General features: G+C 44.4%; 1 protein-coding gene across 2 annotated transcripts in view; it reads left to right on the top strand.

Annotated features, from left to right (window-relative positions):
• EFCAB6 (EF-hand calcium binding domain 6) overlaps positions 1–17,058 on the top strand; it is a 173,909-nt gene extending 156,851 nt beyond the window's left edge. For both annotated transcript variants that reach the window (XM_075070341.1, XM_032762501.2), the window contains 4 exons: positions 1,433–1,610; positions 7,520–7,704; positions 10,497–10,646; positions 14,738–17,058. In XM_075070341.1, coding sequence (XP_074926442.1) covers positions 1,433–1,610; positions 7,520–7,704; positions 10,497–10,646; positions 14,738–14,860 — 636 coding nt within the window. In that variant the 3' untranslated portion in view covers positions 14,861–17,058. The remainder of the gene's footprint in view (positions 1–1,432; positions 1,611–7,519; positions 7,705–10,496; positions 10,647–14,737) is intronic.
• Positions 17,059–18,002: the final 944 nt, after the last annotated feature.

Here is an 18,002-nt window from a genome sequence, read left to right as displayed (position 1 = left end):
TTTCCTCATTAACTTCAGTGGGAGTTGGATCTGGACCCAGAAAGATCATAGAAAAGGTGCACAGGCCCCTCAAAATGCACATCTCTTGAACAGCCCCAGCTCACCCTCATCACCATGCATCTCCCTAGAAGTGCCCTTGTGGCTGTGCATAATAGGGGTGTGGGGATCATGGCCAAGATTTATGATGCGAGCCTGAGATCTGCAAGAATACACAGCAAACCCAGTGAATATTACAGTATACTCTGGCTCCCTTCACAAATGTCAGTGCAGTTCACACCATACTGCTAAAGGATGAGGGCTCACCAGCCCATGCTTAATCCTCCTTATTCTCAGAATGAATCGTAAATTCTACTGAGTAAGGAACCTACTACAAAGAATAATTGTTCCCCTTCTCCTGGTCACACCCTCTTCTGCTGCTGAGGAGAGCTCCCCTGTGGTGATCTCTGAAAGGAAAGAGGTGGTTGGAGAATATACAGGGAACATATTCTGCACCTTTCCAATTCTTTTCTGTTCGAATGGGGCTTTACTGTTCCTCTCCATGCTGCCTAAAGGAAGGGGGATATATGACCATATTATAGGTAGGCTTGGCAGAATTTTTTTTTTAAATAATTTGACAGATAATATTGATGTTTATTTTTAAGCATTTTTGACATCGGTTGATTTAGATTTTCACAGTTGTGGGAAATTATAGACAGAACATACAAAGTGAGGGGTCAGACACCAGTTATTTAATGACAGTAGATATTAAGATTTTAAAAGTTAGTTTTATAACCATTAAAACACAAATTGTCAACACTGCATGTTGAAATCTACAAAATAGAAATATTCCTATATCAAACTCTATTAAATTCTCAAGCAGCATTTTTCTTACTTTGCCTATCTGCAAATTTCAGTTATAATCTATGAAAATATTTTTGTTGGGTTATTTGTATATGGTGAAATTGTTGTTTACTGACATTTACTGATAAAAATCGAATACTTTCAAACCTAATTATAAGGTTCTTGCTCTTACTGTTAAAATTAATAGTAAGCAAATTAGTATACTTGCTTTAAATTGTCACTATCCAAGAACTTGTGCATCGATCTATTTATTGTGAGATTGACATCAAATTACACCTATTTTAAAAACAAGTATATCTGCCACTTAAGGAACAATAGGTTCAAGGGGGAATATATACAACTGAGCTATGAGTTGAGCAGACTCAAGAAATTACAGACGGAAAAACACTCGGTAGATTCAAGGTAGATCAATTTCCAGCTTACTAGTATATTCATCCAAGTAGAAGCATTTTTACTTTAATGCTGACCACAAATCAGATTATAAATAAGGATGCTTCAAACAGTGCAGTATGCTAAAGTTATGAAGCACTAGAACTGGGAATTTTTTTAGCGTTTTTTCTACATAAATGTTCAAATTTGCCTGTTACTTTAGACTACAGTGTCCAGCCGGCCTCGTACTGCAGTGGCATGGTCCCCACCTTTACTGAACTGCGAACCAATAGAAAATAAAATAAGAAAGATCATTCAACATTCCTGGAGAGAAATACTGAAAGACTGTAGAGAGAAGGATGTTGACCGACTAGGAGAAATCTCAACATCCGATTTCTTAGGTTTGTTGCCATCTGAAAATTGTGTTACCTCATGTTAAAATGTGCTCCAGTTTCTTTCTAGGTGCCAGTCTATGGGAAAACACTGCCCTCAACAAGTGGTATCAGCTGCATGAGCGATCCAGTTCTTCTTCGAGTGATTGCTCATATCCATTCCAGTAGGTGTACGTCCCGCGTGTGCATGTTCGTCGGAAGACTTTTACCCTAGCAACTCCAGCGGGCCGGCAGGTCGCCCCCTAGAGTGCGCGCCATCGGTTACTTTACCCTGCCGCCCGCCTCTCAGTTCTTCTTACGCGTGTCGTCGTTGAACTGTGGAGCGCGCATAGCTTCTCCAGTCTAGTGCTTTTCGTTCATTGTTTCTAGTTTATTTTAATTATATCCACTTAGTTAGTATCAGTGAGTTTTATATTCTAGTTGTATATAGTTAGGGGTTGGGCGCATAGCCCTCTCCCGCGCCGGCGCTGGGTCCTGCTGTTTCGCCGGGGTTCAAACAGTGCTTGCCTGTAAAAAAAGCATGCCACCAGCGATCCCATGACGACTCTTGAGTGCCTGGGGAATCGCATATCTCCGAAGTGCCGCATTTCAGGCTTCAGACCGGGACCAAGAAGGGCGAGACCAGCACTCAAGACGCTCGATGGAAGCGGCACTTACCTGCGGCTCGGCACCGAGGCCGCTTCGGCTCACCGATCAATCCGGCACGCAAAAACTCCACGGCAGGACTTCTCCGGCACGGTTCAGGAGAGCTCTCTCGCTCTCTCGGTAAGCGCTCGAAAGGACACCGCGCGACTGGCCGTGTGGCGTGCAGGTATCGTCGCTCCAGGCCGGCAGGTTGTCGAGTCGATCCCCCAGCTCCCGCAAATCTGGTAGACTGATGTCCCGTCACCGCCGAGACATTTCTCCGGCCAGGCTCATCGCTTTAACTGAGCTTCTGCCCCAACCCCCGCAGTCGTGCGGTTCTGCAATCAAAGGCAAGCTACGCCGGCGAGCACGTCCCTGGAATCTCAGCTCGCTCTGGTCAAGATCTGCGACCGTCGATCCAAGAGGATCTCGTGCGCGCGCTGCAGTCCGCACCGCTCTTCCGATGTACGTCTACTCATGGCAGGTATCTGCGCACAGTCTCGATTTTCTGCCCGTCTGCTCAGCACGTTCCGGCACGGGACGTAGACATGTTCCCCATCGACGATCAGATCCCGCGCGACCTCCGGCACCAGCTGGTGGCAGGTCATTCTCGATCGCGGCACTGGTATGGCTCACCGCATGATCTCCCACGAGGATTTTCCTCTGCAGCACGGACCGTACACTCCGCTCGGCTCCCCCTTGGCTCGCAGGGGTCGTCTCTCGCGGCGACAGTGTACTAGAACTGAAGACCGCGCCCTCTTTTCGAGGTCAGCAAAGCATGGCTCGACGTGGCTGGACCCTGGCTATTCACAAGCCAGGCCCCCAGAATTCCCCCATCTGTCTCAGAGCAGTGCTCCGAGGCTAGCTTCTTCACGACTCTCCCATCTACGACGAGACGGTCGACTTCTCCGCAGATCTGCTCCGCAGAGTCAGAAGTGCTCATCAGAGCCGCCAACCCGATTTGCAGTTCTCCTCGTCGTCCTCACAGATGAGCGTCGGCGACATACAGCAGTCCCCCCGCTGGACCTCGGCACACCAGATCTCTCAGGCGCGTGGCGCAAAATATATGAAATCAGGCTGAGAAGTCTAGATCGAGACCCGGTTGTAGGCATACCTCCGGATGCCCATCATGTTCCTGCCTTCATAAGGACCATCGAAGCAATCACACATGGCATCACCGCTTCGTCCCGCTGCTCGGTGTTGGAGCGTAATACATGTCCCTTCGAAGGCTATGTCTTATATGCCCACACCCCGTGTCCCTCGTCGTCAATCTGTGAATGAACGCCCATGGACAACAAGTCGGCCCCCAAGTTAAGGAGGCAGGCGTATGGACCTGTTGGCGCAGTTCTATTTCGCAGGAGCCATGCAGCTGCGGTCTAAAGCAAGCCTGCTGTTGCTATCATAAACTGGCGGCGGCTGTAAGTTTAAGGTCCTCCTGCAGCGTCTCGAGTCGCCGCTCTCCTTGACGGGGAAAAGGTCGCGCACACTTACTACAGGTGCTTGGACGTGCAGACTGCCGCCAGAACTCTGGCTCCGGACCACTATCGCCGCACTCATGTTTCAGTCTCTGGCCTTCTCGTCCAATATCCCACCGGACTCTCCTTTGAGGCCAGGGCCTGTTTCAGACGATGACCCTCGGCTGCAAGCCTCAAGATAATGGTCTTATGTTTGCCTGGGGATGCATACGCCGAACCCAGCGTAGACCATTAGGCCTCAGCAGCAGAAGGCCTTACCCGAGCCCAGGCAAAGGCAGGATTTGCAGGCGCGAATAGGGTGGGACGCAGACAATCGGGTAACAGGGGCAAAGCAAGTCCTCAAGCCTTCCCGGCGAAGCCCATTCTTAAGTGCGACCGAGGCTTACATCTTCCACGATCATCTCCCCTTTCTCAATGTCTTCGTTTCTCCGTCGTGTGCAGCTTACTTCAGACGCTGTCCTCCCATGTGTTGCTTGGATACCACCTACATTGTTTCGTACCGCTGCCCTCCTGTCCCTCTTCAGGACCCTCTCACGAGCATCATCCTCCAGGTACGAACGTCCCGACAAAGGGTCATAGAGGAGGTTCCAGAATGATCGGGTTATCCATTATTTCTGTCCCTAAGGCAAGGAGTCTCGACCCATTCCGTACCTATCAGAGCTCAACAATACTGGCAAGTTGAAGTTCCGCATGGTGCCTTGGGACCATTATTCCATCCTGGATCCGAGAGATGTACGCCCTCGACATGCAGGAAGCTATTAATTAGCTTCCCCCATCGGAGGGGTAGTTCCTTCGCTCTTGTCGGCGGCCGGATTTATCATAGTCCCACCCGTTCGCTCATCGACCCGGAGTGTTTACAAGCATGGCATCGTCGCCTTTCTTCGTCGCAGTGTGTGATGTTCCTACCTCGACGACTGCTATTCCGGGCCCTCAGGAGCGAGTCCTCACGATATCCGCATGTCACCGTTTCACGGCCTAGGCTGCTCAACGCCGAGAATCACTCTGTACCCTACTGAGGATAGAGTTTATCGAGCCTTCTAGTCCCTCCAGGCCGTTCTTTCCTTTTCACCGGTTCAGCTTTGACAGCCATCATCACAGGCTACAGGCAGCACTCTAACCTCATACTTGTGGAATTGGGCCTGGCGCCTGCAATTCGTTACGCACACGCTGATCCGCTCCGGCTCAGTCTGAGTCCCTCGTCGTCCAGGTCCGTTGATACAGTAATCTCATCCTCAGGCACATCCTCACTCCTCCATGGTGGCTGGATCAGTCCGTCGTGTGTGCAGGGCTTATCGCCTCCGCCACCTGTTTCCCTAGACGCCACGCATCGACTATGGGGAGTTCACCGGTATTCCTACGCCCACGGGCGTGGTCTCCTCCCGAACTGCCCTATGTCCATACACAGAATGAGGCGTCCACTTGCTTGTCAAGCGTTCCATCAGCAGTCGGTCGCTTGTTTCGGTTTTTTACCGACAACACATGACAGCTACTATGTAAACAAGCAGGCGGACGAGTTCCTTTTATCGGAGCATACATTGTGGACTTGCATGCACTTGTACTATTTCTTTTCCCGGGGCTCGGAACGTGGCGATCTCTCAGCCGTCTTTGCTCCACATGGTCCCTTCACCCGGACACGCCTGCGCTCTTCGAAGTGGGCATCCATATGGACTTTGCATCCACAGGAACGAAAGTGCCCGATTTTGCTCTTTCCAGTCCGAACCTTTGCTCGTTGCAGACGCCTTTGTTCTGGTGACGCACCTCTTCTATGCGTCCTCCGTTCCGTGATCCACAAGGTCTGCTGAAGTGCGCAGGCAGGGCCTTTGATCTGATCAACCCGTGGCCCGCAGCTGGTTTCTCTGCTGCGGACCTGTGTAGTGACGTTCCCTGCCTCTTTATCTGATCTGATCACGCGACACGGCCTTTGTCACCCGACTTCAGTCGTGACCTCTCAGCGTGGCTCCTGCATGGCTGATAGGTCCGAGTTGTATTGCTCTTCGCGTGAGAACCGGTGTCTTGGGAGTAAACCGTCTACACAGGTCGACGTACTCACAAATGGAAATGCTTTACGTGCTGGTGCGCGGAGAGGCCTTCACCCACCGATGTTTCATCCCCATCGTCTTCACAACTAATGGGGTAATCCTTAAAGGTGAGGTCTTTACCCCAGTCCGCCGCCCTCTTGGATCTGAACTGTGTTCCGTCTATGTCCCCCCGTTGAGCACTGCTACGTGTTCCTCTCTATTTCTGGAAACGGCATTCCTGGTGCATCACTTCGCTAGCGTGTGTAGAGTGCGCACCCTCGTGGTAGAGCCCGTTACGGTGTTCCATCGGACAAAGTACAACTGAGGCTACCCGCCTTTCCCAAAGTTTCTTGGCCTTTCATGTCAACCGACTAGTCCTACCATATTTTCCGAAACCTCATTCGTCTCGCAGGACCAAGCTGCACTCCTTAGACGTGTGTGGGTGTCGCTTTATATAAATGGACCACCATTCGCAAATCCCCAGCTTTTCGCCATAGCTGAGCGGGGTTAAGGGGTCCTGCTCTCGCAGAGTTCCTCGGTATGTCCTGTATATGGGCCTGTTAAGACCTGGCCATCTCTTCGGGCCCTGTAAGCGGCACTCTACTAGAGCAAGCGTCATCACGGCGTTCTTGCGCGAGTACCGTCCAGGAAATTGCGAGCAGCGACTTCTCCGTGCAACTTTGCTTCCCATTACGCCTGGTCCAGCCAGGGATGACGCAGCTTCGCTTTGCCATGTTAGGCGCTGTGACTCTCACTCTGACCGACCGCTAGTAATGCTTGGAATCACTACTGATGAATGGATCATCGAAAAGAAAACACAGTTACTCACTTTGTAACTGTTTTCTTCGAGATGTGTGCTCATATCCATTCCAACCCTCCTTCCCCCTGTGGAGTAGACGGCAAAAGAATGAGGACGGGCAGCGCAGGGTTATATTACTTGCCCTGCCCCGGCCCCTTAGGGGCACTGCCAGTTGCTGGTTGCTAGGGTAAAAGTCTTCCGATGAACGTGCACGCGCGGCACGTACACCTACTGGAATGGATATGAGCAACACATCTCGAAGAACAACAGTTACAAAGGTGAGTAACCGTGTTTTCTGTAATGCAGATTGCTCAAGTGAGGTTTGAGGAAATGCATTACTAGGCAGATTTCGCTGCTCATTTGAAAAGGAGAGCATGGTTTTAGCTGATGTTTGCTACACAGTATAGCATATGTACTGGAAGACTGGCCACACTCCCCAGCAGAATACTCCCTTGTGGAGCTGGGTAGTGATAATAAGTACAGGCCCCAGACCTTTTCCCTAGCTCTCCCTCAAGTGGTCCTGTTGAAGTGAATGACAAGACTTTTATATATTTCAATGGGAGCAGAATTTCATTCTTAGATAGGTATGCTGCTCTTCTGCTGTGGAGTCATGGGGGTACAATTCTCTGTGCCCTCTTTCCCCAATCAGGGTATCTGCATGGACAGGACAGACTTTTTGCCTAAATAATAACGTATAGATTTGTAAACCATTCGTATTGGAACAGTTACAGCTCAACTAATATTGTATTTATTTCTTGCGCTGTCTTTAAAGCTCACTGAAGTTTTATTACTTACCTGTTATCTTGCTAAATGGGAATTGTTTCCTCCATCCCTATGTATAGCAGGATCCAGATAATCCATTTATGTGACAGTCATTGGAACTGATGGCCTGTCAACATATCCCTAATAACTAGTCAATCCGAATTTTGTTTTAATACAAAAGTCACCTATTTGCAAGGATAGCAAATTGACTATCATTTGTTATTTCGATGTTTCTTTCAGCCATAGCAGAGAAGTTCAGTTTGGATTTAAGTAAAGAAGAGGTTAGCCAAATAGCAACAAAATACGACATTAAGAACAATGACAAATTTGCGTACTGCGACTTTCTCCAAAGCTGTGTCCTATTAATGAAACCACAGGAAAGTTCATTGCTACAAAGAATGATCATTCAGAAGCCACGAATATCGGTACATTCAGGGGTTTGTCTAACTGTTTGTAGTGTATTTTAGGGCCTGGGCCTGTAGTCATTGTATGCATAGAATCCCAGTGACATTTCAAGGAGTCCAGTTACTTCAGCTGACTTATTTTATTCATGTGGTATTTACTTTAGTCAGAGCCCTGCATGTCCAGAATCAGGCCCTGCATGTCCAGTTCATAGTATGGTCTAAATACAGTTTGATTAATTATCAGCAATTGACCATATCTGTAAACTTTAAAAAATGTGGTGAGGGGTATAAGAAAGGCCTAGAGGAAGACAGTTTGGGCTGATGAGTTTCAGGGTTAGACTCTGTCTGAAGGCAACAGAAAGTGAGGGGGACTGTCAGGAAGCTGGTTACTCTCAGAGTCTCTGCTTCGGCGCCAGCCCAGCCCAGTCAGAGCAGATAGCAGCTCTAATCTGTGCCTCTTGTCAATGGTCTCAGTCTGCCAGCTGGGGATAGCCAATGTGCATTGCACTCTGTCTACTCTTCCTGACCTGCATCCCCGCCACCAGCACACATGCTTCCAGTGTGCCCCTGGTACCAGATACAGGGAAGAGAGATGCATAGAACCTAGCTGTTCCCAGCTGGGCTTTCCCAGCATAGATTTGAAACCGTGAAATTCTGTCTCAGAGCTTGGGATAGAGCCATAATTTGAGCCCTTGTCTAGTATAATTTTCTATTTGTTCAATTAAGTTTATAAAGTATAATGAAGTGCCCATCCCATGTTCTGGGCACCTTTACATAAAGTAATTTTCACAATAAATTTTTTTAAAAGAGGTTGCTCTACCCACTCCACTGTATACAAATTCACACCAATAGGCATAATAAAAATAAAATAAAACCTTTTTCATGACAGGAACAATAATAAAAATATCCTGTGGGCTCTGAACCCCCTCCTTTGGTCAAAAGTCAAATAAAGTTTGCAGGCAACACAGAGACTCGGGGATTGTAAATAAGAGGACAGGTCACTGATACAGAGTGATCTGAATTGGTTAGTAAACTGATCTTAAGCAAACAATCTGAATTTTTTAATATGGCTAAATGTAAAAGTATACATTGAGCAACAATTTAAAAATGTAGGCCATATTTTCAGGATAGGGGGACACTGTCCTCAGAAGCAGTTTCTGAAAAAGATTTGGGGGGGGTGGAGAATCAGCTGAAAATGAGCTCTCAGTGCAATGCTGTAGCCGAAAGGACTAATGTAGTCCTTGGATGCATAAACTGGGAATATCAAGTCGGAGTAAAAGAGATAAAATAACCTTGCATTTGGCACTGGTGTGACCGCTGCTAGAATACCGTGTCCAGGTGTGCTGTCCACAATTCAAGAAGCATATTGCTAAACTGGAGAGATTCAGAGAAAGCCATGAGAATGATTAAAGGACTAGGAAACATGCTTTATAATAAGTTAAATAGAGTGAAACTCCTTGAATCTAACAGAGAAGAACCTACATAAGGAATAAATATTTGATAATAGGCTCTTCAGTCTAGCAGTGAATGGCTACAAGTTGAAGCTAAACACTTCAGACTGGAAAGAAGGTGTAAATTTTTAAGTGAGGATAATTAGGCAATGGCACAATTTACCAACAATTGTGGTGGATACTGCATCACTGTCCATTTTAAAATCACTAGTGGATTTTTAAAAAAATCAGATATGGTCTAGTTCAAAAGGAATTATTTTGGGGATGTTCTACTGCCTGTGTTATCCTGGAGATCAAACAGATGATCACCATGGTTTCTTCTGGCTTTAGAATCTATGAGAAGCTGAGTCTTTAGCTCCTGTGGAGACATGCAGACTCTGAGCTACAGAGAACAGTCTGGGTCCCTACAGCCATGGTGAAGGGCTCTCTTTATACTGTAAAAGAGGGTCCACAGGGACCCTCACACTAGTTGACAGAAGTTTACATTAGGCAGCTGAGTTAGTCATGATTGGACAGCAAATCCTTCTTTAGCTCTAGACTTCCTGAGATTAAGGTGAACTTCACCCTCAGTGCTCAAGGCATTGCTCCAGCAGCCTGCACACCACTTCAGCCCCACATAGCAGCTGTACAGTGTTGTCTGTGCATTCCCTGCATGCTGTGATAGAACTGGACTTTCCAGTATCCTCTGCAGCATACATGAAGCAACTGTGGTCTCCAACCCTGCCCGCTGGCTGGAAGAACAGCTGGGTGTGGGGCAAACAGCAGCCCTTACCAAAGGTCAAAAACAACAAGAGGCAATAAATACTCCCCCAGTTATTCCCATACTAGATTTCAACTGTCATGCCCCAGCTATTTCCACTATAGAACTGTTCAGAACCTGGGTACAAGAAATATTATATAAGTATTCTTTTTTACCCTCCTACTGTACTCCGCTAATTCATTGGCTGATGAATTCAGCCACCTTCAGGCAAAATTTGAATATAAAAACTTGCAACCTGAACAGTGAATTTTCCAAAGAGTTATAAGTAACTGAAAACAGAGGCTTGGAAGGGGAGCAGCTGTGTGACTTTAATTGCTTCTTCTCTGTAACATGTATAAAAGCATTGAGGCCTTTGTTTAAAAAAAAATCTGATAAAGAATTACATTAATTTTACAAACAGATTTTGGGCTTTGATAGTGCTTAAGTGTTTCAACTTCACTTGCTGAAGAATAATAAAAGGTGAAGAGAATCTAATAGCATTTATTCTGCACCAGAATTTCACTGTAACACCTCAACATTTCAGCATGTGACTGCACTCATCTACCATGTTCTTTATATTAACAAATGCCCATCTTTCTCCCTCACCTGCTCCACTTTGCTAGAGGAGTCCTGGACCGCAGAGTCTGATGTTTTTCAATGCAATGCTAAGAATTCAACCCCAGATCTTGCACTGCTGGAGACCGATGAGACGAACGTTTAAATCCTTTGATGAAAGTGGGAGCGGGCTGTTAAGTGTTCAGGATTTCAGGCAGGTAAATTGCATTTACTAATCTAAAACTAACAAACTGAAAACCAAAGTCTCTAAATAACCTTACTGAAGCAGTTTCTAAAATCATGGCAATGATACATTTGCAGACTTATTTGCTGTGACATTAATACTGAGTGCTAATAATGATAATCACCCTCTTTCCAATGCATATGCAAGCACACAACTCCTTTCACACCAGAACTGAGAAAAGTGGGCTTCACAAGCCCGAGAGGGAGAGAGGGAAGCAGGTTGATGAGGAGAAATCCTTTATACCACGCCTCTCTGCGGTCAAACTACAGCCTCAGGATTCCAGTGACCCACCAGCTGGTATGTTCGCTTATGAAGGGGGAACTAGCCTTGCATACTGCTCCTTATCATAAGGCAGCCTAGCTGGAGTGCCATCCTGTTGCAGGCCACAGTTTGACAGGTACACCTGTCTCAGTGTTCCCTTCAAGTCTCCCCCAAACAGCCCAGAGAGTCTTTTTTTAGTGCAAATGGCCCTTGTGGGTTAGTGTGTTACAGAAAAAAACTCCATATCCATAATCCCAACACTGTAATCCAGGCTATCCATTAAATACAGCACCAGGATTCCTCACCACCCCGCAGCTCTCCAGAACAGCCCTCTCTGGTCCAGTGACTTCAGTTCTCTGATACCAAGAGCCTGTAGGTATCATCCTCTACTGCTCTTAGCCTTCATCCCTCTCCAGCCTTTCCTGGCTTAGGATAGACAGTCCCTCCACTGGCTCTGCCCTGGTCAAGTAGCCCCTCCTAGCCCTCAGCCCTAGTCATGTCTCCTAGCACTGGCTCTGCCTGTCTGGAAAGTCAGCAGGTTAGCCTGTCCAGTAGCTTCATAATAATTCCTCCCTCCTTCCCAAGAGGGCCTACTGAGAGTCTTCTACTCACTATAGCTTTTCCTAGAAACCACCTCTACCAGTCTCCTGGCTTCTCCTATTTATCTCTGACTCACTAGGTTTCTCGCTGATCTTTTATTGCTCCCAGGTGCTGCCACACACCTTTAATTGACCAAACTGGGAGCACCTGTTCTGGCACAAGGCCCCTGGATCTGCTTCACTTACAGGGGCCAGATATCCTTGTACAGTTGGAATGACTCTGTCCCCTCTTTCTGCCCTGTCCCCATTGCCAGTAGAACACAGATCGGTGGTACATAGGGATACGTATCCTCTGCATGGACTTCTTAGATCCAGCACCTCACCAAACAGCGGAGTGTCTGCAAGGCTGCTCCCCACCTGCAATGCCTTATAGCACTTTAAGGCCAGGAATTAGTGCTGTACTCCTGGATTCACACCTCTGGGGAGTTTGATTTCTGCTTAGCATACATTTTATTTCTTGTTTCAAGATCCTTGACATTTCTGTAAATCGAAATCAAACTCATAATATGAACTACAGTAACTACCTACATTTACCAGTCACGTTGCAAGGATAAAAAAAAGATGCATGAAACTGTTAATTAACGTTGAGTCCAAATGAGATACCAGTGACCTTCTCCACCTGCTGTCTCTGCCATTTAAAACATCTGGTAAAATAATGAGCCAGTCCTCAACTGCACCGAGTAGTTAGCTCCCCCCTTCCTGAGGCTGCCAGGAGCCAAAACGTCCCCAGGTGGAACTTAAAGCAAACTGAAGACCTAAGGGCAGAGATCCCATAGAAATTGCTCTAATTGTCTGGGATCAGTTATAGCAAGGTGTGGTCCAGCCTCACCACATACACGTTCTTCAGACATGCCCCTACGGGAAGGTTGGGGAGCAAGATACATAGAGCTCTATCAGCTTTAGGGTTATGGTTTCCCCTATATGCGAGTAGCTTTCTGGCTGCTTTGTACTATCTCAGGAGTGTAGAGTCACTGGAATAGGGGTGAGGATCTGGCCCACTGTATTTTTAAATTTTTTTGTGTAATGTCAAGTTTATTTGTCATGCATTTGGTAATAACTTTTTAACTCAAACCGCTCTATCTCAAGCAATTTATTCACATTAAGAGAAAAATGAAACCAGTCCATTTCTGTGATAGGATCTATTAGGTAAGTTGGTTTTTTTCCCTTGCAATACTCAGGTGCTACTCTAAAAAGTTTTCCTTAAGCAATTACGGACAAAAAATAAATGTGTTGCATAAAAGATGATGTGCTTTGCAAGTACTTGGCTTGAGCAGCTCCTTAGATTTCAGTTGATTTCATGAGGTCAGGAATTAACTGCAGCATAAGCAATCGAAGTGCATTTATATGTATTAATTGATACGCATTGAGCATTTGTGTACCAGGTAATGTTTTGTTAAGACAGTCAAATAAACTCCAAAAGAAGGGAGAAATCAGAAATGGGGTTGCAGTGAGGTGTGATTGAAGTGAGATGTTGTAAGATAGAAGAAGTGAGCAGAGAGATATTTGGATAACATAGTAGGGAAAAGCTCTCTGCTGTCAGCACTCTCGCAGTTATCAAGGCTGGGAGATATATAAAAAGGAGGAGTGAACAGACCGATCACTTTTGATACCAGTGCTTTGCATAAGCACTAATGTAGACACACATGTGTATATGGGGTTATTGTAACACCAGCACTATAGTGATTTCAGATACTGGCTTGGCTCAGACTTATCTGAGTTTCACATAAAATCAGTGGCAACCAGTAAAAGTATAAAAGGAGTTACTCAGATCAGAAGATGTCAGGTGCTGATGGAGATCCTGCTGGACAACAAACTATTGCAGAACCAGTGGACAGCACCTACAGGTACCCTGCAAGGATGTATGCTTTAGAAGCACTTTAAACTAAAAGTAATACTCAGAAATGAACATCTCATTTGCCTTAGTGTCAAAGGCATTAAGGGCCAGATTTTTAAAGGTATTTAGGTATCTAAAGATGCAGATAGACGCCTAGTTGGATTTTCAAATCACCTAGGCACCTAACAATCACTGAACTCAATGGGAATTAGGCACCTAATTCTGAAAAACCCACTGTGCACCTATCTGTGCTTTAGACACCGCTATACCTTTAAAAATCTGATCTTTAATGTCTGTAGCATCAGGTACCACCTGGTCAGTAGTGCTCTCATTAAAGTTTAAGGAAAGAACTCTTAATGTTGCTCTTAAGAGTATTAAGGTACTGAGTGCCCCTTCAGAAATGCATATCATCGCATACATAAGGGTTCTCACGGGTGGAGTGAGTAGATATATTGAACTGGCTTGTTCCTTCCACTTCTTCGGATGGAGGGGACCCAGATCTCCCAAGCAGGGTGCAAAGGGAAAAGCCACAGCTAGTTAGCATCATCTCCTGCTCGCGTGGAAGCCCTGTCATGGGTGTATTATGTGAGTCAACCTCCACCTGTGGTGAAAAAGTGGACAGGCTGCTAGCTATTCTCATTGGCACTATCACGTGGATCCCTGCAGGGCATCCGAGAGCAATTGCTGCTTTGGCCAACATACAATAAATCACTTCCCGAGGGAGGATTCAGGAGCAGCTGTCAGGGGAGCTATGCTGGTATAGGAAAGCTGGGAGGCAATAGGAAGATTCTGGTCTTCACAGATGTTTATGAAATTCAAGACCGTGGGGCTGAACCCTCAGGCAGTTTTGCAAAGGGTTTAAGTGAGACTTATGTGATGCATTGGCTTTGTGCAAGCCCTGTGCCCAGCATTGAATTTCACCCTTGGCTTCTAACTTCACGTGAGCAACGTGGGTGTTGGGAGGTTGTAGAATCCCCACTGCTGAAGGTTTTTAAGTTCAGAGAAACACCTGTCAGGGATGGTCTAGGCCTGAGCCCAGGGGGATGGAGCAGATGACTTCTTGAGGTTCTTTCCAGCCAGGGCCAGCTCCAGGCACCAGCGCAGCAAGCAGGTGCTTGAGGCGGCCAACGGAAAGGGATGGCACATCCGGGTCTTCGGCAGCAATTCAGCGGTGGATCCCTCAGTCCCTCTCGGAGGGAAAGACCTGCTGCCAGATTGCTGCCAAATAATGAAGCGGTGGCGGTAGAGCTGCTGCTGAAGTGCCGCCAGTTGTGGCGCTTTTTTTTTGCTTGGGGTAGCAAAAACGCTGGAGCCGGCCCTGCTTCCAGCCCTACCTCTCTATGATTTTATAACGTTCTGTGTATTTTGCAGGTGCTGCGTCAGTATCACATCAATCTGACCGAGGAAGAGTTTTTTCACATTTTGGAATTTTATGATAAATCATTATCTTCAAAAATTTCCTATAATGATTTCCTCCGGGCATTCTTGCAATAGGAAATGGAAGGTGTCATCAAATGCAAGAAACTATAGATAAGAGCTAATGACTGATTTATAATTTCTGATTTCTCATTAATAAATTAACCAACTACAGCTTTTTTTGCATCAGCAATCTCAAAATACTTACAGTTCTGACAAATACAGTGGCCATAGGTTGTAGAGCAAATCTACATGACAGAACTATTAATATTCACATAATGCATTTATCTGAGAAAAATGATACCACTTAAAGTTGTTATAGTGATGATTCCAAAGACCTTACAGGCATCTGCAAAAGAAATACAATTAAGAAAATCATTTTTGTAATTAAAGTTTTATTAATTAAACCCCCTTTTTAATTTCAATAAAAACTTTGAAAGGCCTACTATTCACTTTTATAAGATATAATAGAAATAATACATTTGGAAAATTATATTATCCTTCCTTATTAGAAAATTGTCTGCTTTACAATCTGTCTTTCCTTCCACTTGATGTCATGCAGTGACATATTTAGATCTCCAGTAGCTTTATATGTTGACATGGAACAGCTATTATACTCTGAACAGACACACTAGCTGTGCCTTGACGTGTCATCTTTTTCCAATGAAACCTTTCCCCATAATTCTCCCATATTTTAACATAAAAATGGAAGTTAAAAATAAAATTAGAAAGAGCTAATTCACCATTCACTATTGTATGTGTCACTGCAAGTGTGGAAGTGTATACCTCTAACTTGCGTCTCCTCATGTTAACCCGAGGTTTATTTTTATGGATAAACTATTTTTCATAATGTATAGTGCACTAAAAGTAGAATATCCAGTTAGATTTATTGGTTTTGCAAAAGTGAATAGTTTGAGCATGTATTAGAAAATTATGGGGAAAGGTTTAAATGGAAAAAGATAACATGTCAAGACACAGCTAGTGTGTCTGTGGTATATGTAGATTTTAAAAGAGAAAAGATAATTATTTTGACTGCCAATCTCTTTGGTAAGCAATGAACTTATGATCAGCAGGTTCTGTTTTCTGGGTTTATATCAAGATTTAAATGGGCACATCCAGTAACTATTAGGTCAGTATATCTCTTTGTGGCGTCTTGGATCTGTTCTCTGCCACCCGGTCATTTTCACTGATCTACTGAAGAGCTCTGTCATCACAATATGTGGTTGCTTTCCAGGTTTCTTTGCTTTCCTTCAAATCAAAAATAAAGTTATTTTTAAAAAAGGGAAAGAAACATCTCAGAGAACAAATTCTACAGTTATAAGTGAGTCTCTTCACAGTCATTGTCTAGAAAGTGATCTTTGGTAGGATGTTTGAATGAAGGCAGAAAAGGTGCAAACATGTTCTATACCTAACATTTTTAAAGCATTTACAGCAGCGTCTTAAAAAGAGTTAGTAAAGTAGCACCAAATATTTCAATACAAAGCAGAGTAACTGCTAACTGGGGATAATGCACATCCAAACAATTTCTCTTTCTTATTGCTGGTGAACTTGGCAGCCATTGCTATGGGTCTGATCTGAAGAGCGTTGAAGTCAGCTGAAAGATTCCCACGGACTTTAATGGGCTTTGAAACAGGCCTTATCTGAGGAAATAATCTCATCTGAAACTTCAGAAAAGATGTCTGGTGGATTTTAAATGAAAAGTGTTAATGAGACTTGAGGTTGTTTGGCTTTGGTGATTTTTGGTTCTTGATCTCTACTATCGATATGATCTGTATTTTGTTTATCATACACGTTGCAGGAATACTTGTTATATATTCAAGGAATTATACTTGAAAATTGATACACTTGAGATAGTAACACAAAGGATACTTTTTACATTTTCTTTGAAAAGTATTTGCCACATATTAATCCATTCATTAGAACTGCATTTAGTGCTTAGGTATATAACTAGAATGATGTAAGGGGTTCTCCTCTACCAACCCAAGGTGCAAAAGTTCCAAGTTCCATTTACAGGTAATTTATACAGATTCACATAAATAAGAGATTCTAAAATCCATTTAACCTTTTTATGTTTAATTTTATTCTGAAAACTGCTCTCAGGACATTCCTTTTTTACAAATATTTTCCACGCTTAATGTTTGTCAGTCAATGAAATTCAAATGCAATATACCTGTATTGAGTTCTGTTGTTTCTATGCTGTTTGCAGTTGTAAAAGAATTAATTTTCACCAAATTTACTATTTGGAGTATACCTAAACAAAGTATAATAAAAATCAAAATTTGGAGAAATTCTTTTGGAAGTAGGGATGTTTCTTTATTGATATATTACTAATAAGAAAAGAACAAAACTAAAAGTTCAGTAAATTTTCTTTCATGTTCCTAGGATGGGAGTGTGATAATTTGGTCCGATTTTAGATCAAAAGCAATACGGACACCTCCATCTCTGTGCTGCATTATGGCATATAGCACAGCTACTGTGATTCATGTCGGATTCAGGAGTCATCTCCTTGCTTCCAGTCATCTCAGGATCTCTGTTGTCTTCAGGAGAAATGGCTCCGGGAGGGGGCGTCTCAGGATTTCTTGACACTTTATGCCAGTGTATTTTTCATTAGTGCTACTGGCAGGAAAATCAGACTCAACAACTCCAAAGGGATTAAAGAACAATCTTTTTGCTGTAAAAACAAATCAAATCATGCTGGTTTTTTTAGTGAGTTCTTAAAGGCATGGATGGCATTTGCCAACTGTTTATCTAACCTCAAAAACAAACTGAATTTCCACTGCCAGCATTTTGAAATAATCTGAGTAAACTGCTACATACATAAACTTTGCAATAGAAGAGGGTTTGCTGCTTTTGGTGTTTTTTGGTAACTATTATCAGTAAACAATGGTCAGCCATTCAGCAATGATTGGCGGCACTGATTCCATTTTTTTCACTAAGAGATAGATAATGTCAATGGAATTGAACATTATCCCGTGATAATGGTCTACTGCTTCTACATGTAAATGCTGAGGCAAAGCCGAAGCAGTTATGAAAATAAATGTCAAGGCGAAGCTCCGAAATTTATTTTCAAAGCAGAAGACATTGATCCTGTGCCTGTTACAATAGCTTTACTTCTTTTATGCCATCAGCTGTCACTCTAACAGCACCAGTATCAGTCTGATAATTCTACACCAATTGCTCCCTGCACTATTATTGACCTGCTGTATTGACTTACTGAGGT

This window comes from Chelonoidis abingdonii, chromosome 1, assembly GCF_003597395.2.
Source record: "Chelonoidis abingdonii isolate Lonesome George chromosome 1, CheloAbing_2.0, whole genome shotgun sequence".
NCBI classification, from domain to species: Eukaryota; Metazoa; Chordata; order Testudines; family Testudinidae; genus Chelonoidis; species Chelonoidis abingdonii.
The sequence above is the reverse complement of the archived record's forward strand: the minus strand, read 5'-3'. Positions and strand labels throughout refer to the sequence as shown.